The sequence below is a fragment of the Festucalex cinctus genome, chromosome 6 (genome assembly GCF_051991245.1).
Source record: "Festucalex cinctus isolate MCC-2025b chromosome 6, RoL_Fcin_1.0, whole genome shotgun sequence".
NCBI classification, from domain to species: Eukaryota; Metazoa; Chordata; class Actinopteri; order Syngnathiformes; family Syngnathidae; genus Festucalex; species Festucalex cinctus.
Genome location: NC_135416.1, coordinates 19,819,567 through 19,842,291, shown reverse-complemented (window position 1 = coordinate 19,842,291; position 22,725 = coordinate 19,819,567). Strand labels below are relative to the sequence as shown.

The window sequence follows — 22,725 nt, the reverse complement described above, 5'->3', positions numbered from 1 at the left end:
TGCTGGCGTGGAGGCCGTGCGTAGAGGTGATTTAAAAGGTTTATTTTCCCTTTACAGTCACAACAAAACAAAATAACATTTTAAAATAATACATAAAAAAAAAGAAACAGGGAATAACAATATTTAACAGTACAGACAACTTTGCTCTGAGTTATAAATGTATCAGTTTTTGTAAATGCATAAGTGTAAAAAATAAGGTTATCCAAATACACGTTACATTAATCAATATTTAGCTTTAAAACATATAAAGTGCACAATACAGTACAAAGAGTAGGCTAAAAAAATAAAAATAAAAAATGTTTGTAGTGAAGTCCTTCTCAGAAGGAAGAGATAGTATTCAAATGGAAAAAAATGTTTTTGCTAACATAAGTAAAAAGAAAAGTTAAGAGAAGTTATATCAATAAAAAATAAAATAAAATAAAAAAAAAACAGTTTGGCTCCATCCAACTGCAGCCTGCTTGTCCAGTGTAGTGTTGTTGTTTTCCTCCCCAATTTCTTCACACATGCGTTGAAGTGTCTGGAGGTGAATGTGCCAGGAACAGCCCTTCTGGAAAATTGTTGGAGAAGCTAGTGTGGTAACTGGGGCTGCTTCTGCTGGACTGCCGCTGACTTCTCGACCCAGGCGATGTGATAGCGGAGAGTTTTTGGGCCTGGCACAGTTTCTGGATCAGAAAATGCTTGTCTCGACCCTCCTGAACAACACGGTTACACACAAAGTGTATTCCAGTTAAAACCACGCTAAATTCGGTCAATCTTCACAATCCAAGAATTGACATGAGCGCCCACTTAAAAAACTGCATCAAAAACTAAATTCACACAGATGATATTCAGTTACCGGTAAATTCTTGACTGTAACAGCAGATGTTGCTTTAATAGTTTAAGCATAATAACTGTGCTGTAAAAGTGACCCAGAATGGTCTAACTGCACCAAAGATTCAATATACCCACCATGGCTAGCTGCTCCCTAAGTTGTTTGATCACCCTCTTGTGTGCTCCAGCTAGTGCGATGACGTAAAACATGGCCAAACTACAGCAGAGGAAATAAATGAACTAAAGTCACCACAGTTATATAAATTCTGACACATTTTTATCAATTAGTTAGAAGTTCTACACACCATGTAACAACAAAGAAGGATACAGCAAAAGCCTCAGAAGAGATGGTGAAGAGGAGAGTTTGGGCCCCACTGGGTAGCTCGGATATGGCAGTTGGCAGCACCTCCCAGGAGGTGGTGTAATTCACAAATGGGCCGCACGCCTGGGAACAGTTTATTCTATATGTACAAACATGGTTAGAATGATTTACTGTGTTTTCATATATTATATCTTTAACATTATTTTTGCCATTTTTTTCTTACCAAGAAAGTGACATTTGTGGGACAATCAAGCTACTATATACAGCTGCATATGAGACAAAATGTGCAAACATTACTTACTGTGCTACACTAACAATAACAGGCACGCAGGCCAAAATCAAGCCGATCAGTAGCACACCCAGGAAGAAAAAGTTGGAACTCGAGGCCCTGAATGGACGCGTGGCTGGACGGCAGTTTTTCATCAGTGACACCTGATAAACAATGTTATATAGTTAATGACATAAAACATGACATAAAAACAGGCTAATGAAGAAGTTCTTATCTGGTTTGGTTAAAAACAAAACAAAACAAAAAAAAAGTTCTTATCTGGCTTGGTTAAAAAAAAACAAAAAAACAAAAAACAAAAAATTACCTTTTTGATGTAAAAGATAAAAAAGTACTTGATGGTGCAAATGGCAGGCAACACTGGGGAGTAGAATGCACCGATCCAGCAGATGGTCTGACCATAAACAATCTCAAGAACATTCTGAGGGATTGCAAACTCCTGCTGACCCAACCACTTAGCAAGGCCACAGTCACAATACTTTACTATCAGCCTGAGCAAAGGAAAGACAGAACATTATGAGATTGAAAAGACAAACGTAGAACATAAACATCACTACCTAATACAGAATGACACAAATTGAGGTTGTCCAATATAAAAATGATTTGGACCTACTTTCGGGGAAACTCCACAAAAATGGTGACTGCCACAATGATTATGAAGTCAAAGACGGTGAGTTTGTACATTTCCTGGCCAACACGTGTCTCCCAACACTGTATAAGAAGGCACCATATTACATTTTGGCCACAGTGACAACATTTTCGACACGCCATGTCTTCGGAATGAAGTGACTTACTGAGTAGACCAAATGGTTGTAGCCGCAGACGCATGGCCCCTCTTTACATTTAGTGATCTGAGACCAGAGAGAGAAGAGCAAAACTCCAATGCTCGTCAGTCGCATGAATACACACCTGGGTGTTTTAAAAACAAAGACAATTTAGAAATGAAACCACTTTGTTTCACAGGCATTTTATATGTCTTGAACATTGGGGTACTGACACATAGGACAAGAACCCTCTAAAATATGTATTTGGCAGGACTTGTGTCTGCAAAATCTCTTCCCCTAGGTTTAGATCATCAAAATCAGCATTTTTTGTATACAAATGGTGCATCACTCGCCATGGCAACAGCCTGCGACGAAATGAAAAGCTTTCATCACCTTTACATCTCAAACCTCTTTAGATGAAACACCAAAAAGTTTGAAGATGATCTGCTAAATTCATTGGGAGGAGTTGGGGAGTTGATATGATCTCTATAAAAGGCCAACAATGCTGCACAATTCCAAAATAAATTTAAAATGGTGGACTTCCTCTTAGGTTTAGCATATGGCTACTGAAAAGGTTTTTGTAGGTCTACATTTGCCACCCAATTTTCATAGATATAGTATAGGTCAAACTTCAACAAGGGCTGCTTTGTTAAAAATTTATAGGGGGCACTAATGGGCATTTTTTTAAGGAACTGCACAATATTTCTGTAAAATATATCTATATTTTTTTGCCAGACCTGAGGTGTGTGCAAAATATTGCGATTTTTCACCCAGGTTTAGACCCTCAAAATCAACATTATTTTCCGTTGCAAATGGCACATTGTCACAGCAACAGTGCGCGACAAAATAACAGTGGTGGCAGCTTAGGCCCTAATAATAGCTTTGATTTGTATAGCACCTTTCAAGGCCCCCCAAGAACACTCAGGCTAAGTGGGTGTGGCTATAATTTACCTAAGTTCTAATTGCCATGGTTATATTCAGAGATGGGAAAACCAGGTCAAGAAAGTAGTGTTAATTTCGTCAACGAAAACGAATAAAAAATATTTTCGTCAACACACATTTTTCACCAGACTAAAACTAGACTAGACTAAAACCTAAACTAAAATAAAAACTAAAATGCTCGAGTTATAGTCGACTAAAAATGGACAATAAAAATGGGATGAGGTTGACTTACTATGATAAAAACTAACAAGCGTGATTGAAACTGAGACTAGGTTTAAAAATGGCGGCTAAAATTAACACTACAAGAAAGTAAAAACACTGACAGAGTTTGTCTTTAGCCACAGGTGCTTCTCGTAATGACCTTGTTTATCTGCTGGTTGAGTACAAGCACATGTAGCTAAAGCCAAAGTGTGGCAGGGTTTTTACTTTCTAAACCTGGATTTCCCATCTCTGGTTATTTTATTGCAATAAAATGAATGTAGTTCCATGTACCTCATAAGAGTAAAACGGATCTCGAAAGCAGGCGAATAGTCCTCAAAGTTGATTATGACTGAGAAGAGGAGGGGAGTGATGAAGTTGGCCAAAGTGATAACAATTGATGGCAGATACTCGTGGATGAGATCCACAATAAAATTTTCCTGCAAATCAGAAAAACTGATTCAGGATGGCATTACATTTTTTTTATGTTAATTGTGAAGAAGCCTGTTTACCTTGACCTCTTTCCTCTGTGCTTCCTGAGAGAAAATGGTGGCAATGTAAATGCTGTAGAAGCAACCAGCTAAGACAGCAATGACAAACAGGTTGAGGATGAAGCGTATCAGATATATGCGACATTTCTCTTTACGGGTCCGATCTGCTATTTTCTGTTTGATCCTTTCTTCCTCCAAATCTGTCTAAAGGTAAAATAGGAGAATTGATTCAGAATAAAATTCAGAATTTCTGTCTCAACAAAAGAATACAGTATGTCTGGGAAAATTACACATGGTAACTACTAAATCAAAATGAAAAATTAGAACCAAATTAATATTACCCTAAGTTCATAAAGCAGGCTGCTCCTTTTTAGCTTTGCTGCATTCCCATTGGTGATGCAGAAATCCCAACCAGCAAAGATCTTATTACAAAAACTCTGGAAACGGTCTTCATCCTGAATCAGGTTGCGTTTGAAACCAGTGGCAGACCTGGGAAAATAAGGCCTTATAGTCAGAAACACTTTAAAGGGATACTTGACTATTGAGCCATTTTCAGCAGTAAAAAGTTCATATTTTGTCCAGAATGAATTTGATAACGTCATTGATTTTCATGTCAAATTCAAAAGTAATTTTTCTACTTGCTGTTGACTGATGATGACATCACCTGTACTGAGGAAGTAGGTAATGGCAATCATGGCTCACCGGTTTTCTGCGTTTGGTCAGTAAACTGAGTCATGATTGGTTGTTACTAGGGGTGTTAAAAAAAAAAAATCGATTCGGCGATATATCGCGATACTACATCGCGCGATTCGCGAATCGATTCAATAATCGGCAGAATCGATTTTTTTTTTTTTTTTTTTTTTTTTTTTTTTTTTTTTTTTTTTAGGATTCACACCTTGAGCATGGAAGAATGTTATTTGAACGGCACATTAAGCCTTAATATTTTTATTTTAATGCTGTTCAAATGTGAAACAGATTGCAAACTGTTTGTGTACAGTGGCTCACGGTTATAAGCCTCAAGTTTTAGATAAATATATTCATACAAATCTTACAGTGTACATGTACAAATTTACTGATAGTATTTTCTAAATTTGAATGGGAAAAAATCGCAACAATCGACTTATAAATTCGTATCGGGATTAATCGGTATCGAATCGTGACCATTCGTATCGGGATTAATCGGTATCGAATCGAATCGTGACCTGTGAATCGTGATACAAATCGAATCGTCAGGTACTAGGCAATTCACACCCCTAGTTGTTACCTATATCCCCAGCACAGGTAATTGATGTCATCATGAGTCGACAGCAAGTAGAAAATTTTGTTTTTAAAGATATTAATTGTTGATGAAAAATAATGAGGTTATCAAATTAATTCTGGACAAAATATGAACTTTTTCCTGATGAAAATGGCTCAATGAGTCAAGGGATACTTGACTCAATTTTCATGTACAATTAACACCATCAAAAAGCAATTTTTCTACTTGCTGTCGACTGATGATGACATCACATGTGCTGAGGAAGGTAACGGCCAATCATGGCTCACCTGTTTTCTGGGTTTAGTCAGCAAACTGAGCCATGATTGGTCGTTACCGACTTCCTCAGCACAGGTGATGTCATCTTCAGTCGACAGCAAGTAGAAAAAAATAATTTTTAAAGGCATTAATTGTCCATAAAAAATAATGAAGTTATCAAATTAATTCTGGACAAAATATGAACTTTTTACTGCTAAAAATAGCTTAAAGGGATACTTGACTCAATTTTCATGTACAACTAATACCTTTAAAAAGTAATTTTTCCACTTGCTGTCGACTGAAGATGACATCACCTGTGCTTGAGGAAGTAGCTTGCGACCAAACGCGACTCACCTGTTTTCTGGGTTTGGTCAGCAAACTGAGCCATGATTGGTCGTTACCTACATCCTCAGCACAGGTGATGTCATCTTCAGTCGACAGCAAGTGGAAAATGTTTTTAAAGTTAATTGTTGATGAAAAATAATGACGTTAACAATTAATTCTGGGCAAAATTTTAACTTTTTACTGTTGAAAATGGCTCAATGAGTCAAGTATCCCTTTAAGCATGTCAAAACAACACTTTAAAGAACTTTCCAGCACCTTTTAACAATCCAGATCAGACTGAGGAAGAGGTATGCTATAGTGACCAGCAAGTAGGCTAGAGGCAAATTATAGGTGATCCTGGGGAAGTGGATTTTATCTGCTCTGTAGTAGCCATAAAACAGATAGGTCTGTTCAAGAAAGCCCTACAGAAAAAGCACACAAGTTGAGCGGCAAAACCACAAGACATTGATATTGATTGCTGAAGATAAAAAGACTTACTCCGCCAGACAAGAGATCTGTGATGTGCTCGTGAAAAATGACTAGACCTCGGCGAGTGCTGCTTGGATAATCACTGCAAACACCCCCTGTTGTCAGACAAGATGAGATGTAAGCTGAACACCGTATATCATGCACATACAGCAAGCGTTCTCTTACCATCATTCTGGTTGTAGGTGATGTTCGCTGAGGCGTGCGGGGCAACGATGATGGGCAACAGGACGAAGCTGAACATGAGTGTGAAGATGATCAAGTTGAGCATGACAAGGAAGCGCAGGAAAGAAAAGTAGGACAGAATCCCTGTGCCAAACATTCCTAGAAAAACAATAATATTTAATTCATTTCATTACTTTGTAAATACACTACAAAATTACCAACATTGCTGTCAATTTCTTTCCATATATCTGGCTATGAGATGCATTGTAACACCTCCCTCACCCTCTATCAGATGGATGTCGCCCCTCCAGAGTTGCAAGGCAGTCAGCCATTCGTGTACATCATCTTGCAGTCTACGGAGATACCTGTGGGTGCTTTGCCTCCACTGTCTCCAGCTGCTGAGTTCTGCATCCTCTTGTAGGCGGAACGCTCTAACACCAAGCACGGTCAGACACGTTAGGATAGGATCACTGTGCCATCAACAATATGTGATACAAGTGTTGAGTTAATTGTATAACTAGAAGGGTGAGGATGAACGTTTATTACCGTTTCTGAGCCATGGTCTGGGGAAGTGCTCTAGTTGGTCTCTGCTCCACTTGGCTCTTCTGTTTCTCATCATGTTTACTTATAGTACTCCATTTCCCACTGCCAGAGGAGCCAAAACGGGCTCGAGAGCTGCTCCTTCTTTTGGTGCCGGAATTGGACGCCTTCCTGCGGTACAGCAGGGACTGGTAGCTGGGTAGCTGGTCAAGCAGCGGATTACTGGTGACTTTTCCACTTCGATCAGTGTAGAACACTGCAGAAAGGTTGAAAATAAAAATGGCGATGGTGAATGATGAGCTGAAAAAAGTGGTAGACTACAGTACATAGATAATACAGTAGTTGATTACATAGAGCAATAGTGGAAAATGGTAACTGAAACAAAGTACTATACAAAACCAAATATACAGCATTAAACAAAAAAAAACAATCCTGTAGGTACAAGTAATTCACTAAAACACTTATAACGAACGCAAATATGCAACTTATGTAACTAACTCATGTATGGTAAGGTTATAAACTACAAAAATTAAGAAAGTTCCGACACTACACTCACACACTCTGTCTGACGCGCTAAACTGTGTGCTGCATCTCAGTACTTATTTGTAGTCGTAAAACATGAAACCCTGTTCGTCTTTCTCAAGACAAATAACCCTTCATCTCACTACAACTTACATAGCATTAGCTGGTTAGCTGAAGAGTTAACTAAACTAAACTGGGATGACGACTGCGACAGGTAAGGGCGAACACAAAAAAGAAAAGAAGTTTCACCTGAATCGGTATCCATCCCGTCCTTTTCTGGTGTTGTAAAATCGATATATATAGAACAGTGTTATGTTGGGCAACCATAAAGCTGTTAGCCTCAGCTAATGTTAGTGGTTGTTGACGCTACTGTTGTCAGGTTTAAAACTTCCAGTGGCAGCGACAACTTCCTGAACTCCAGAACACTCCCACGGTGTGTTTATTTTGTGTAGTTCCTTTTCACTTTAGCATTTTTTTTATGACTTCATCCAACAGATTAAGAATATATGATAATAAAATAATGATAAATAAATCAATAAATAAATATATGCACATACACAAGCTGCAAGTCAAAACTTCGGTCAGATATTTTAGTGCACTACATTTCCCACAATTCCGGGCTATCGTTGCACAAAAAGGCTGCGTTCACAACTTCAAAAAACATTAAGCGGATCCCAACAGTTGTTGCGAACACAACGCGCCCTTAAAAAGCGCTGACAATATTTTCACTTTCAGATATAATTTACATTTAACCAGTGTATTAAGTTTGTACAGTTTCATTTCTGTTAATATTGGCAATATCGCTCAGTATAACGCATATTAATTACAGTACACAGTTTATGGAGTTTAATTTTCGGATGATTTTCACAAGTGACAGCCAAACAGAAATAATGTAAGATTTTGCAAACTGTGTGAGTTAATGGGTATTATTGTTATCATTTTTCCCCCGTGTTGTCAATCAAATCACATCTCATAGAAGTGGTCGACAGTGTGATGCGCCTCTGAAATCCAAGCAAGATAATTGATTCAAATTTGACCCTGATCAATTACAGTAGCTCTCGCCATTTTATATTATTGACATAATGTTCAAACCGGATATAACACAAGTAGCTACTGTTGCTACTGTATATATCATTTCTTTATTTTTGTTTGAGTATGAAGAGTAGCAAAGTGTACAGGTCTGTATATCCACTTGGACACCTGCCTGAATGTCCTAATAAGGATGTTAAATAAATTATGGAATTCATTATATGTTCACAATAGACACTGTACACCTGAGACCCAGCTGGTCTATTGATAGGCAGTGGACTTTTACCTTTGTGACTTCAGGACACACTTCCTGGTTACTCACTTTTTGTGATAGTTGTTATTGGACACACAGGGTTTTGTTTTTTGGTCTGATTATCATGGACTCATAGGTTGTTTTTTTTGTTTGCTTGTTTTACCAGGCTTCACTTCTAGTGGATTTCTTTCATTTTCTTCACAATCACCAGGTAAGCCGATCTTGCAATGTATGTATCTCTTTGACAGATTATATTTGTTTACTAGGTTAAATAGTATAACTTGATGACTACACTCCTGTTGATCTCCCATGATAAACTGGGGTGCCGCAGCACCCTTGTTAGGAATCACTCTAACTTATTTCATAAATTAATGATAAACCAATGGGGATGGGGCAGGCAGATTAAATGACAAGCTTCTTTCTCTCAAAAAGTGACCACCACTTCAAACTTACAACTTAGCCTTGGACTTAGCTTCATAAGCAACAACCCAAGATACAATATTTTAATCACACACTGTACTGTTTACTTGAACAGGACCGGAACTCTATCATACAGTGAAAATATCAATAGTTTGAAGACCCTAATGTCAAGTTACAGCAACGGAGGACTTCTCAACCCTGCCTACCATGACAGCGAGACTCTGGAAATTGATAGGTGTGTGGTAATCACTCATTTATCTCTCAAAATTCACTTTTTTACTTTGGGCCGCCATTTGTGACGTATTGATGTCATATTTACATATGACATGAGTATATACAGTAACTGGGTGTGCTCAAAGATTCTTGAAGAGGAGGTTGAAATTTACATTGGTTCATTGAAGTACTTTTCTTGGAAATCTTTAACTCTCGGGATTCTGGATAATTTCTCTAACTCTAACACAGTAAGTCTGAAAATAGATTATTATACGCCATTACTGAACCTTTTAGCCTGATGGCAGTTGTATTTAAGTGATATGATTCCAGATAATAGTAACATTATAAACTTTAAATGTAATTGTCATATTTCAATTGTTAGCTAAAGTCTTATAAATTGTATATCACAACTTGTTGAATATATTATATTTCCCATTGTTTATTCTGTGTCGTATTCAGGTCTTCCAGAAAACCAAAGCACACTAACCCCTATGTTCAGGAAGAACATGACTGGTGGAAGGACAGGGAGGAATCTTATGACTACGAGATTGGTCAAACCAATGATAAAGATGATATAGTGAGAGTACCGGTACCCTGGGGGGGTTGGCAAGAGGAGGACTGGAGGGGAAGAGAAAATATTCCTATGGGACTGCAGTCAAGACACTCAGAAAGCTCTGTATTCCAGCATGACTTCAGTGAGTGGGGCTCAATCTAGGGCCAATACACAGAATATTAAAATTGTATCATGGCATCTAATGTACCAACTCACTCATTGTTGTGCAGATCACAGTCCAAATCAAATCGACCATGACTCTCAGTATGATCAATTGCCACCTATCCGACTTCCTTCTGCATCATCAGGTAATGGTTCACACCCCCATAGTGGTTTAAGTGTGGTATCTATTTCTACAGTATAAGATCGTTTACGGTTTAAATACTGTTTATTCTCTATTATCGTTCTTATTTATTTATATTAGGGGTATCAAAATTAATTCTGAGTTAATTTAAAGTTCCTTTAACACCACTAATTCTTTTAACGTGCGATTCATGACCGGCCCTTACTTGGAAAGACTGTACTGGGGGAGTTCCAGTTGCAACACAGCAGACACGTCCAGGTCAAAGTTTAGCAGTAATAAATGTAATAATGTCTATATTTGTATTTTACAATTTTGAAAGTGTGCAGAATTTCACAAGTTACTTCATGTTAAAGATTAGATAGCTCTTAATATGAAAAGAAAAATGCACTGAGCTGTCACCAATGTCTTACAAATGCAGTTATGTCATCTAGTGGCAGAAAAATGACCAACATAAATCAATATCACACTTTTTTTTTGCTGAAACTTGCAATTAATCATGAGTTAACTATTGAAGTCATGTGATAAAAAAATTTTTTAATCACTTGACACCTCTAATGTATTTATTGCATTTACTCCTGTATAGTCATTGGTTTCCCTCAATGGTAAATTCAGCTCACACTGTTGTAAACATACATTTGTGTTCCACACCACACAGAATTGAGGTTCCTCCATGTTTCATTACAGTGTAGCATTATTGTAACATTAAATTCTATATATTAAGGAACAAGTTGAACATCTTTACAACCATTGCGTAACTAATTTCTGCTTCCTTCAATTTCTCAGGCACAATGGCTAAGAGACGGAGGAGTGTCGGATTATTAAGGATGAACAGGTTTCCTAGCCAGGATCCTGATCATCTAGCATTCACAGAGGAGGCCATCATGAATGAGATGGAAAAGGGTAAGACTCAGGGGGCTCTATGGTAGATGTTGAATTAGTTCAGATCTCTGTAGATTTATCAATGACATTTGATAGTTTCTTTTCAGACTAGTGACTTCAAGAGTAACAAAAAAAGTGATTGTGTGTCCTTTCCTGTGTAACAGAAGAGAAGAGTCTGGTCAAAGAACTCGTTGCCTTATCAACACGAGACAGAATCAAGGCCATACTTGACCTTCCGATGAGCTTTGCGGAGAAAAAACATATAAGGTGACTACAAGGCTCATACTCGCTCCGTATACAGTACGTTGTAGTTCATTGAGAGGTAGCTCACTCTGAAAGCACTTTGATTTTTTGGATTTGATTACTGACCTCCTGGCACTACTGCGGTGCAAGCAGAGCCGCATTTTCTTAGGCCGCTCATTGGTGTGCAACCCCCTTTATTCGCAAGGCCTCAACCTCCTGCATGGACTCCAGCAAATCAGCGTCTTCTTTTGCCAAGTCAAGAACTGAGTGACAAGGATGCAAAGGGGTATATGCCACGGAAGAGGCGGGACTGTTTTTTGAATAACAGTGCCCGGTTGTTCAAAACTCGGTTATAGCTTTAACCATTGGTTAAGTAAATTTAACCGACCGTTAACTTTAACGGCACTATTATCTTGTTCAAAACTCTGTTAACTTTAACCGGCTGTTACCTTTCCGTTAAAGTTAACACACCTAAGAACTACCGCTAACAGTTTTTAACAGTGTGGTTAACTCTGTTTCGTGGATAATGCTGCCTTCATGATGCCCACTGAGCGCAAGAAGAAGAAGAAGAAGAAGAAAGAAAAAAAAAAAAAAAAAAAAAAAAAAAAAAAAAAAAGTCTATCAAGGGCTTGCCTGTGACGGAGATTATTCTGATGAAGAGTTACACACGTTACCTCTTAGCAGTAATAAAATTCTAACTTTCATGCTGAGTCAAAAGAAAAAGAATAAAAATGTTTTTTAAGGCAAGTTCTAAAAATGGACAGAAAAAAATAAATTATGAATAAAAAAAAATGTTAGGAAAACTCCTAAATTACTTCATCTATTGATTGTTTAAGGTTTTCTTCGTCAGCGGATAACTTCCGGCTTTTTTTTTTTCTCCGTTGAGTGCCAGCGGTCATTTGGATAGTATCTATTGCTTTCGCCGACCCGGAAGTAAACAAAAAGAGGAATTGTGGGATATATCGGTGCTAACCAGTGACAAACGACACTTAACTTTGACGGTGCCGTTAACAGCATGACTAACCATGTTTTGAACAACGCATATTTAACGGCCGGCTAGTTAACGGCGGGTTAAGAATTTAACCGGCGGTTAGGGGTTAAAATAACCGAGAATTGAACAACTGGGCCCAGTTTGTTTCCGGTTCGGTTTGCGACGTGTGGGCTGCTTCAAAAATACTTGCGCTTCCGACTTTGTGCCCCAGGGTTGCGCGTTCGCAACCCGGACTGGAAATAAACTGATGTGCGAAATCACGTCCCGCCTCTTCCGTGGCATATACTCCACACAGGACCCAAAAGCTCGATTCACAAGTCACAAAACGACTGATTTATTCAATAGTGGTTTTAAAGTATCAACAAAAATTCACAGCATGGCTGGAATCCAAAAAAACAAAGCAAGAAAAGTAACAGCTTAGGAACTCAGCAAGTCTGGTCATAACTGGGAACAAAAGTAGCAACTATTATTCACAGGAAAAGGCTGGAGGCAAAAACTGACTTTAGCAATATTAACAAAAAGCACAGATATTTGGACACAAAAACAAGGCACCGCTTACTATAATGGTCTAGCTCAGGACGTGGCAGGAAACAAGACAAACTGACAACAAACAGGGCTAAACTCAGACTATTTATACACAGGGGTGGTCACAGGTGGAGACAATCAGGCTAATGAGGGAACAAGGGCAGGAAGTAAAGATACTGACACTAGGACACTAGAACCACAAAATAAAAGCCGGAACAACTTACAAGAAAAACAAGACTAAATAACTCAGAACTTAACATAAGCGACGAGACACAACACTGAGCATCTCATGTGTGAGATTTTAAAGGGAATGCATGTAAAAGCGTAAAATGCCTTTCTTTCTTTCTATTTTGTTTTTGTTTTTGTTCTTCTAGTACTGTTAATCATTTTGGTGGGTGGAAAACCATAAATGGTATCTACATGTTAAGACCTTGGCACATACATTGGGGTTTTTAAAGTATGTTTGCAAATGATGCTTAATGTAGTCTATAGGTTCATAAGCAGGTGGTGTGTTGAAACCTAGAATTTGGCCATTTTCATGTTTTTTTTTTCACTTCATCTTCAAACTACAAATTAATACTGTTAGTAAAGCCGAAAATGTTGATGCAGCACCTCTATTTGACCTCAGACATTGGACAGGTAAGCTCATTCAAGCGCTTAGTTGTAGATGTTGCCTTTGTTTCAAGGTCTATCCTGAAACTAATTAGCAGGAAGTCCAAAGTATTTTCTCCCGCCGCTTACAGAATTACAGGAGATTGTGCAAGCTGTCCAGGAATAATGTTTTTATTTTATTGAAGGCAAGCAAATTAACAATCACATCAAATAATGCTGTGAATGACCTTTACAGGAGTGAAGTGCTGGCATTTGAGTCCCGGTCTCGTCGTTTCACTTGTTTTGCAGACTGTTCAGAGAGAACATCACTGGTGAGTTTCGGTATAACATCGCAATACCGTACTGCATCAAATCATTTGTCATCTTGAAGCACGCCCGTGTCAAAATCTGTGTTCTTGTAGTTTCTTCGCAGGTGCGGCTACAGTATCCGGTCGGCTAGGCAGACCTTGGAACTGTGGCAAGGCATCATGAAGGAGATAGGTGGCAAGTTCGGCACCAGTGTCCTCACCTACTTTCTATTTCTTAAGTGGTTGCTCATTTTCAACATATTCTCCTTCCTGGTTAACTTTGGCTTCATTACCATCCCGCTGCTGGTTTATGATATTTCCCCCAATTTACCTCCAAATGTCAGCTTCAGAGGACTTGAGATTCTAACTGGAGCTGTAAGTATAGTCTTAAATTCAGTCAGAGCACCATCATGGTTGACACATTTTATTTCGAATAGACTCGTTAAAATATAATAACGTAATATTGAAATAATAATTTGCATTGTGATGTGTTTCAACTCCATCAGGGTTACTTCAACTTCACTGTCATGTACTACGGTGGTTACAGCAATGAAACCCTTGTGGGTCTGGTGGAATACAACATGCAGCTAGCCTACTTTTTCACAATTGCCATTTATATGGTGCTGTGCGGCATTGCACTAATTGCAAGGTTAGTCTAAAGTAGTTTGTGTGATTCTTTCTTTTATTGTAAACAGTGGGTTTACAGTATACACCCCTATGGAAACATTTCCTTTGTCTACTACAGCATGGCAAACTCCTTCAAGACACATTACATGCTTGCGGATCAAGTTTCAAACAGCGCATGGCAGCTTTTGTGCAGCTGGGATTTTAGCATCATCAGTGAGAGAGCAGTGAGACAACGCAAGAACAACCTCAGAGTACAGCTAAAGGTGAATGCTGTCTTTCAAACCCCTCTCAATATGAGAACATACTTTTACACTAAGACATCAATACAATACTGGGCTATGTACAGTATTTAACTCTGCAGTCAACAAGGATATGTTGAACGTATTAAACGCTACAAGATGTTGCTCCTGAATCAACTGGGAAGTGGCATAACTCATTCAGTGCCATTGACGGCTATAGACGTCAATAATCATTTTTAATTCAGTGCCATTGACGGCTTTAGATGTCAATAATCCTTTTTAACTGGGCTGGCAGTGAATGAGTTAAATCAATCTGGAAATCTGATTGGTCAATCAATCGGTCACTAAATCAATTAATGCCTTACTATCTTTTGGGACCATAATAACCTCATGTATCCTTGCAGGAGTCAATGTCAGAGAAAGCCCAAAGAGATCTGCTAACCCTCACTGAAAAGCTCAAGCACATTGGGATTCATCTGGGCTCGTGGCTTCTCTCCACCGGTCTGGCTGTTGGATGTGCCGCCAGTATCTATTTTCTCTGCCAGTACGAACAGCAGGTACTCAAGTCAAATGATGATGGCATGACTAACAATAGAATAGCACTCAGTGGAGGGTGGTTAATCGAAGGTGATCTATCTATCTATCTATCTATCTATCTATCTATCTATCTATCTATCTATCTATCTATCTATCTATCTATCTATCTATCTATCTATCTATCTATCTATCTATCTATCTATCTATCTCTCTCTGTGTGTGTAATAAATAACTAAATTTATATACATGTTTAATATCAATTTTATATTTAAATTTAAATTCTTAATATATAATTTATTACATTATTATTATTATTATTATTATTATTATTATTATTATTATTATTATTATTATTATTATATTGATTTGTTTTATTTGATTTGATTTATTGAGCAAAAAAAATATACAAACAAACAGCAGAGGAACAAAAATTAAAAAAGAAAAGAAGAAAAGAAAAGAAAAAACAGAATTATTATTATTATTATTATCATCATTATTATTCTTATTATTATTCTTATTATAAAATGACTAATTTAATAAAGCTGTATCTGTAGACTGCAGAATTAAAAAAATTAAATAAAATTCTTCCTAATGCACACCCATTTTTATGTAGCAGTGACATTCCTGTTTCGTGCAGTAAAGTCCTATCACTATACCGTTCAAGATAAAGAGTGACTCATGATGCAAAGAATTCTTTTTAATTACACACACACTCTATTGTCTCTGCAGAACACAACAGATGCTTCAACCTGGTCGCCGCTTCAAGAGGCCGAGACTCTCCTTGTCCCGTTTGTGGTCTCCTTGATGAACCTGGTGGTCCCACTCTTCTATTCTCTCTTCAATAAGTTTGAGCAATATTCCAGTCAACGCAGGCAGATCTACGCTCTGTTGCTCAGGTCTGATAGCTGGCTTTCTGTTTCTCAACATGCATAGTATGCTTAATGTTTGCAAATTTCCATTGTGTGGGACTGATAGAGGTTATTGTATCGGTTGTTTTATATCTATCTATCTATCTATCCATTTTTATACCATTTAACCCGTTGATGGTGGGGGTGAGCTGGAGCCTACTCGATTTTGGGCGAGAGCAAGGCAGTCACAGGGCTTATACAACCAAACATTACCACCTATGGCCAATTTATTTCCATTGTAACCCATGCATGCATGTTTCTAGAAATCCCCCGCAATCACAAGGAGAACATACAAACTCCTGACTGGATTTATGTACTGCACATATGTAATTGTGTTACTTATGTTTAAATACTTGTTTTTCCTGTTTCCAGGAATGTTTTACTCAAGATGCTTATTCTGGGTGTTTTATGCTACTACTGGATGAATGTGGTGGCTCAGAAGTTTTCAGTATGTTGAGTAAAAACCCTTTAAGACATTAATCTAATCAGTTGCGCAAAGTCTTCCTTTACCTTTGTGATGTTTTTCCCACAGTGTTGGGAGTCCATGGTCGGACAGGCATTGTACCGCTTGGTCATCTTTGACTTTTTCTTTCTCATGTTGGGATCCTTCTTTGGAGAATTTCTCAGCAAGTGAGTTGTGCAGTTTCAACACTGTTTAAATTTCACCTCACATGGGACTTATATTTTTTATTTTTTGTGATCTGTTACAGTTTGATTGGAACAAAATTCCTACCACGTCTTGGTATTCCAGAGTTTGACGTTGCCAGAAATGTCCTTGAGCTCATCTATGCACAGACTCTTGTCTGGTGAAACAGTTTATTGCAATTCATTCGAAATCAATGGCTGCAAATCTTACTATTAGATCTATTAAACTCCTATGATAACGTGTTTGTTATTCTTCTCACTGTAGGATCGGAATCTACTTCTCTCCACTGTTGCCTGCCATTCAGATAGTCAAGTTTTTTGTCCTATTTTTCATAAAAAAGGTAAATATATGCCCATTTTTTTTCAATGTTTTCCAGACACAAGCCCATTCATGTTTCTGTCAACTCCTTTGTCTCTCATCTTATTACTTATGCATAGCTTCCATTTTGTTGTGAGGTCAACTAATGGCATACAATAAACACACTGAGGAGGATCAGTAATTGGATCCTGGTTGACTGCGGCATTGTTGAATCTTTCATGCACATTGTGAATGACCTTTGAAATAACACTATTCAAGCCTTTGAATGTTAAAGCCCCCTCATGTTTTCCATTACAGTGTGAAAATGAAATGAGATTGATGACATTATGATAGTAGTACAATGTTCTTGTCCCCAGGTCAGCCTGACTCACAACTGCCAGCCTCCACGGCGGACAGGCAGAGCAGCTCAGATGCAAACCATCTTCGTTGCCCTCCTCTTCTTCCCCTTCTTTATGGGTGCACTGTCAATGGTTGGATACACTGCATGGCGGTATGGCCCATTTACAGTAGACCCTTTAAAAGTGGAAGTTGAAAATAGTCTCAGCAACAGTCCAGATTTCTCAAATCAACTCCTTTAATTTAAAGTTTTGCATTCTGTGTAGACTTACTCCCTCGGAGCAGTGTGGCCCATTTCGGGGCCTAAACAACACCTTCAGTGTGGTTGGAATCTGGATTGATAGCATGGAAGGCGTCCCTGGTTCCTCAGTGGCCATCTGGATCTATGTCAATGTCATCAAAAGTGAAATTGTTTACTTCCTCGGCACTCTCATAATCTTGTAAGTGCACAGGAATTTCTCAAGTGTTACTCTTGCTGTATTGTATGTTTCAAAACCCCTAATTTAAAAAAAAAAAAAAAAAAAAAAAAAAAAAAAAAAAAAGACAGCTTTGCAATGTATTCACCTAGCGAACAATAGTAACTCATCTTAAGTTTCCTTGGGGTATAGATTTTCAAGTAATGCGGTTTAACTTTAATGTGGTGGAGTGTAACATTTCACAGTTGATTTGACAAATAATGGATTTGTTTGTTTTTTCTCTTCTACTTGACTGCTATGTTTTTCTTGTCAGAATCATCATATACATGTTCTGGCAAGTCTCTCAGGGCCGCAAGCTCCTGATTGGTCGACTGAAACAACAAATTGCTAATGTGAGTGTGACTCGAACGTTCGTCTGAGTGATTTATTTGTGCACCAAGGCAGGAAATAATTTATTTTCTAAATCCAAAAAAGGAAAAGATTAATGAAGATTATTAACTCAGCAAAAGTCCAAAATGTTCAAAAGGTTCAAAGTACCAAACAAACACTAGGAAAATGACTCAACTTTATTTTAATTTACTTGGTAATGGACAGAAACACAAACACAATGAACCAATAATGATTGAAAGAAGGCAGGGAACCAATCATACAAGTAAATTGACGAGACAAGAACACTAGCACAAAACACAGGTGGCTCAAGGAGCTGATTGGTAGGAATGAGGACAGGTGCAAACGAAAAAAACCCGAATGATCAAGACAGGACACAAATCACAAGAAAAACAAAACCAAATGTATTCAAAACAAATAGAAGTCCAAAAACAGATCACAACACCTTTTTGGTTGAAACTTTATCTTTAACCTCTTTATATTTGTTTTTCTTACCAGGAAGGTAAAGACAAGTCCTTGTTGGAAAAACTACAGAGCCTCCAGAAAGCTCATCAGAAGCACAAAAAGAAGAATCAAAAGAAGGTACATTTTCTACGTCTAATAGGGATGTAATGATAGCCAAACATCACGATATGAATATCACGATACGATAATTAGCACAATATTGTGGGGAGATTGGCGATAAAAAAAAAAATATATATATTGTGCTTTTGTACATTACAGCAATGAAAAGTCTAAAATGTAAATACTATATATGAAAAAATATAACTAATGCAAGCACACATTGAGTTCCTACACATATTATTAGGGTTTGTGGGAGGTTGTGGACCCAAGTGGAGGGAGGCAAGGAGATGCGTAGTGGGTGTGCTCTTAAATAAGTTTTAATTTAACTCAAAACAAAGTGCAACACAAAATACAAAACAAGGCTGGAAATAAACTTACTAAGTGAAAACTAAACAGGCGGGAGAGACAGGCGCAGGGAACAAGGTGCGACCAGGACAAAAACAAATACTTGACAAGGACTGAAGGAAAGCAGGGAACTAAATACACATACTAACGAGATAACAAGAGGCACCTGGACAGTACACAAGTGGCTTGGGGAGCTGATTGGATAAACACAAGGGAACAGGAAAACGAGCACAGGAGGACCTGATAAGACTTGACAAGAGAGACAGAAAAGGAGAAACAAGGAAAACATGACCAAAAAGCCTAAATCAAAAGCCAGATCCTAACACATATTGACTTGGTTCACAAGCAAATTACGTTCCCCTTCATCTGACCATTAGCGTGGATTTTAAACATAGAAGGGCCAAAACATGCCTTGTGAAAATTAAACTGCACTAAGAAACTAGCCACCAGAGGGTGCTAGGACTGCACTAATCTACGACTCGGGGACCATTTCTGGCCCACCGTACTTTTTTTTTTTTTTTTTTGGGTGGCCTACAGCAAGCACTAGAAATAACTTGTGACATCATCGCCCGCAATTCTATAAAAAAAAAAGTGGATGTATGTGAGTAATGGGGACTACCATGGCTGCTAATGATAAATATTTCTTAATATACAGAAATACAAATACATTTACAGCTGAAATAGTAACAAAATTCATCTTCATAAGCTTCATTCAGCTTCAAAAACGTAACAATAGTTTCCCTCACTTTCTTCTTAGTGTCAATGCCAGATTTATGAACATATAACACTAATGGTTATGAAGTCTGGTCATCTTATTTCAGATTGCGCTTGTTTTGGTTCTAACTTTGGAGATGAGATCCAGCTGCTACACAATGGGGTATATGCCCCGGAAGAGGCGGGACATGATTTTGCACATCAGTTTGTTTACGGTCCGGGTTGCGAGCGCGTAACCTAGGGACACAAAGTCAGAAGCACAATTATTTTTGACGCAGCCCACATGTCGCAAACTGAACCGGAAACAAACTGATGTGCAAAAACAGTCACGCCTCTTCCATGGCATATACCCCATAGAGGGGCCAACCCAAAATAGCAAAAGTCCTACACCATTTGCCTATTACAGTAGCAGTGCTTTCTCACTTGGTTTTAGAAACTGTCTATTTTTCCATTTCAGCACCCCAAACGTCGCCTAGACGACAGTTCAACAGGTGGCCACTTGAACTCCACGGTTCATGCTTTACTTATTCACCAAGCACATGAGCAAGAGGGGAGGCGCTTCCCCAGCGGTATGCCGCGTCCCTCAGATATCTCCACTTCTGAGGCTGTAACCATGATGGCCCCTCAGAAAACTGAAGAGGAAATGGAAGAACCAATCTACCAGTCATTGACACCAAGGATGCCCGGCAGGCACGTGGGTGAAGATAATGAAAGAGATACATACTACAGTACAGTCAAAGATCCTGAAACCCCTCGTGACAGATCCATGGCTGTAAATGAGGCGAGGCAAGCAAGGCAAAAACATGAAGATGATGCAGCACTAGAGGTCGATGGCATACCATCTTCATTTTCAAATGCTATGATACAAGTCATGCGAGCAAGGCAGAGAGCAGAAAGAGATGAAGGTCTTCATTGGGACCCTGCTCCCCCTCAAAATCTACCTCCTGCAAGTTCCAATGCTCTCATACAAGCTATGTTAGCCCGTCAACAAGCCCAGAATGAGTATGACGATGGCTACTAAATTAAAGGTTTGAACGTACTCAACGCTGAAAAGCAAATATGAGGTTGTTATTCAGATAAACTATATCAGGAATTTGTCATCTAAATAATTTCATTTTCAACAAAACCTACACATTAATTTATTCAAACTATCATGTTGGGCAATGTATGTGAGAGTGTAGTGAATAAGTGTTTGTCCACTTCCTGATTTTTTTCCCCTACATTTGTCACACTTGAATGTTTCCCATCATCAAATAAACTGCTGTCATTTTTGCCCAGTCTCTTCCTCATTGTTGAGTCATAAACACAGATTAATTGAGGTGAGTGAGGCCAGCAGTTCTTTAAACATTATCCTGGATTCCTTTGTGACTTCCTGGATGAGTCGTCACTGGGCTCTTGGGGTCATTTGGCCACTCCTCCATACTTTCTTAATTTATCAATAAAAGCTCTCATCGTGATTTGCAATAGTCTTAAAGTTTTAGGGATGACTTTGTAACATGGCATTTTGTTGCAGCTTTTGGAGATCTTTTGGCTGGCCTAATGTTTGTCAGCCAGGTTCTATTTAGATGATTTTCTTCTTTTTTTTTATTTATAATTTTCATTACGACACTTATAGGCACTTATTCCAATCAGGCTATTATTCTTTTTTTCTTTCAAATATTCTCTAAAACCATGAGGATACTTGCACATTTCCATGATCTACAAAGATTGCAGCTTCCTTCACCATTGACAGTAATTCTAAGAAGTCCTTCAGCCATATAGTTTGCATGTCTTTCAGTTCACATATATCGTCCCTTTCACAGTCAGAGAAGCAAAAGCAATGATCTGATGATTAATGAATATTTTCCTGTTCCCATTGTAACTTTGTGCGACTGTGTTGTCAGGCAGGGATAGGCTTTGCAACTTTTAGATAACAGATGCTGATCCTTAACAAATAGCCTACTTGCTGCTCTTAGTTTTTATTGTCATTCATTTGTGTGCTTTATTTAAAATTACACATTAAAAATCATTAAGTGCAGTATTTATTTTTGCATTATATGTATATAATTGTTTATATAATTTATTATATTATATAGGGTAATGTCTTGGATTGGCTGGCAACCAGTTCAGTGTATACCCCCCTACTGCCCGAAGCCGGCTGGGATAGGCTCCAGCACCCCGTGACCCTAGTGAGGAAAAGCGGTTAAGAAAATGGATGGATGGATGTAGGGTAATATCATATAAATGATAAAGAATTAGATTTATGATGTTTAGATATCACCCTGTCTTTCAACCATTCCAAGCTATCCTCAATATACTGACTTGTATATGACCATATGGAAACCTTACATAATAAGCAAAATAATGAAGATACATAGTAAGTATGCACAGGCCTCAGCATGAGCAGATTTTTATGACTGATATTTTATTTGTATTTTTTTTTATTATGTTGAGACCATTCACGTTGAATATTTTACTAATTGATTATATATGTCTGCTGAGATATTTCATACACTCAACAAAAATGTCACAGATGCTGATTAGACACCATGATTATGATTAGTGCACAGGTGTACCTTAGACCGCCCACAATTAAAGGACACCATAAAAGGTGCAGTTTAGTTTTATGGGGCGGGGGGTTGGAATCTGTGTTTTCTGGGTCCCCACACGCCCCCCTCAACATCTTGATATGGCACACCTGTGAGGTGGGATGAATTATCTCGGCAAAGGAGAATTGCCCACTATCACAAATTTAGACTGGTTTGTGAACAATGTTGAGAGAAACGATGATATTGTGTATGTAGAAAAGTTTTAGATCTTTGAGTTCATCTCACAAAAAACAGAGCAAAAACATAAGTGCTGCGTTTATATTTTTGTTTATATTTTGAGGACAGCATGGTGGAATAGTCTGCCTCACAATTATAATTGGAACATCTCCATGTGGATTTTGCTTTTTTTTTTTTCCTGCGCTTGCGTGCGTTTTCTCTGAGTACTTCAGCTTCCTCCCACATTCCAGAAACATGAATGTCATCTGGGA

At 38.2% G+C, this 22,725-nt stretch overlaps 2 protein-coding genes and 1 long non-coding RNA gene across 3 annotated transcripts; 1 reads left to right on the top strand and 2 right to left on the bottom strand.

Annotated features, from left to right (window-relative positions):
* Positions 1-21: 21 nt before the first annotated feature.
* Positions 22-7,843, bottom strand: tmc7 (transmembrane channel like 7). Its single transcript, XM_077524059.1, has 16 exons — positions 7,613-7,843; positions 6,848-7,097; positions 6,584-6,732; positions 6,305-6,460; positions 6,149-6,234; positions 5,927-6,072; positions 4,155-4,302; positions 3,835-4,017; positions 3,617-3,762; positions 2,213-2,327; positions 2,032-2,129; positions 1,726-1,909; positions 1,434-1,564; positions 1,116-1,271; positions 949-1,027; positions 22-692 (listed from the first exon to the last, which is right to left on the bottom strand). The coding sequence occupies exons 1-16, from the start codon at positions 7,626-7,628 to the stop codon at positions 498-500; spliced, it is 2,238 nt and encodes a 745-aa protein (XP_077380185.1). The 5' UTR covers positions 7,629-7,843; the 3' UTR covers positions 22-497.
* A 908-nt stretch (positions 7,844-8,751) lies between these two features.
* tmc5 (transmembrane channel like 5) lies at positions 8,752-20,830 on the top strand. The gene is made up of 21 exons (XM_077524540.1): positions 8,752-8,856; positions 9,181-9,300; positions 9,738-9,973; positions 10,062-10,139; positions 10,919-11,035; positions 11,179-11,281; positions 13,621-13,696; positions 13,787-14,047; positions 14,179-14,321; positions 14,418-14,562; positions 14,943-15,095; positions 15,805-15,971; positions 16,356-16,431; positions 16,516-16,613; positions 16,694-16,789; positions 16,894-16,969; positions 17,304-17,437; positions 17,550-17,723; positions 18,013-18,091; positions 18,585-18,668; positions 20,167-20,830. The coding sequence occupies exons 2-21, from the start codon at positions 9,230-9,232 to the stop codon at positions 20,728-20,730; spliced, it is 2,931 nt and encodes a 976-aa protein (XP_077380666.1). The 5' UTR covers positions 8,752-8,856; positions 9,181-9,229; the 3' UTR covers positions 20,731-20,830.
* Positions 17,227-19,084, bottom strand: LOC144020765 (uncharacterized). Its single transcript, XR_013283964.1, has 3 exons — positions 19,029-19,084; positions 17,556-17,666; positions 17,227-17,460 (listed from the first exon to the last, which is right to left on the bottom strand). It is a non-coding gene; the product is annotated as an uncharacterized LOC144020765 (long non-coding RNA).
* Positions 20,831-22,725: the final 1,895 nt, after the last annotated feature.

Excerpts from the sequence above, each read along its gene's own strand:
- tmc7 (XM_077524059.1), bottom strand. Across the intron at positions 6,733-6,847 it reads CAGACCATGGCTCAGAAACG|AGCGTTCCGCCTACAAGAGG; the intron begins GTAATAAACGTT and ends GCTTGGTGTTAG. Across the intron at positions 693-948 it reads TTAGGGAGCAGCTAGCCATG|GAGGGTCGAGACAAGCATTT; the intron begins GTGGGTATATTG and ends CGTGTTGTTCAG.
- tmc5 (XM_077524540.1), top strand. The coding sequence starts at position 9,230 with ATGTCAAGTTACAGCAACGGAGGACTTCTCAACCCTGCCTACCATGAC. Across the intron at positions 13,697-13,786 it reads GTTCAGAGAGAACATCACTG|TTTCTTCGCAGGTGCGGCTA; the intron begins GTGAGTTTCGGT and ends GTGTTCTTGTAG. Across the intron at positions 16,970-17,303 it reads TCCTATTTTTCATAAAAAAG|GTCAGCCTGACTCACAACTG; the intron begins GTAAATATATGC and ends TCTTGTCCCCAG.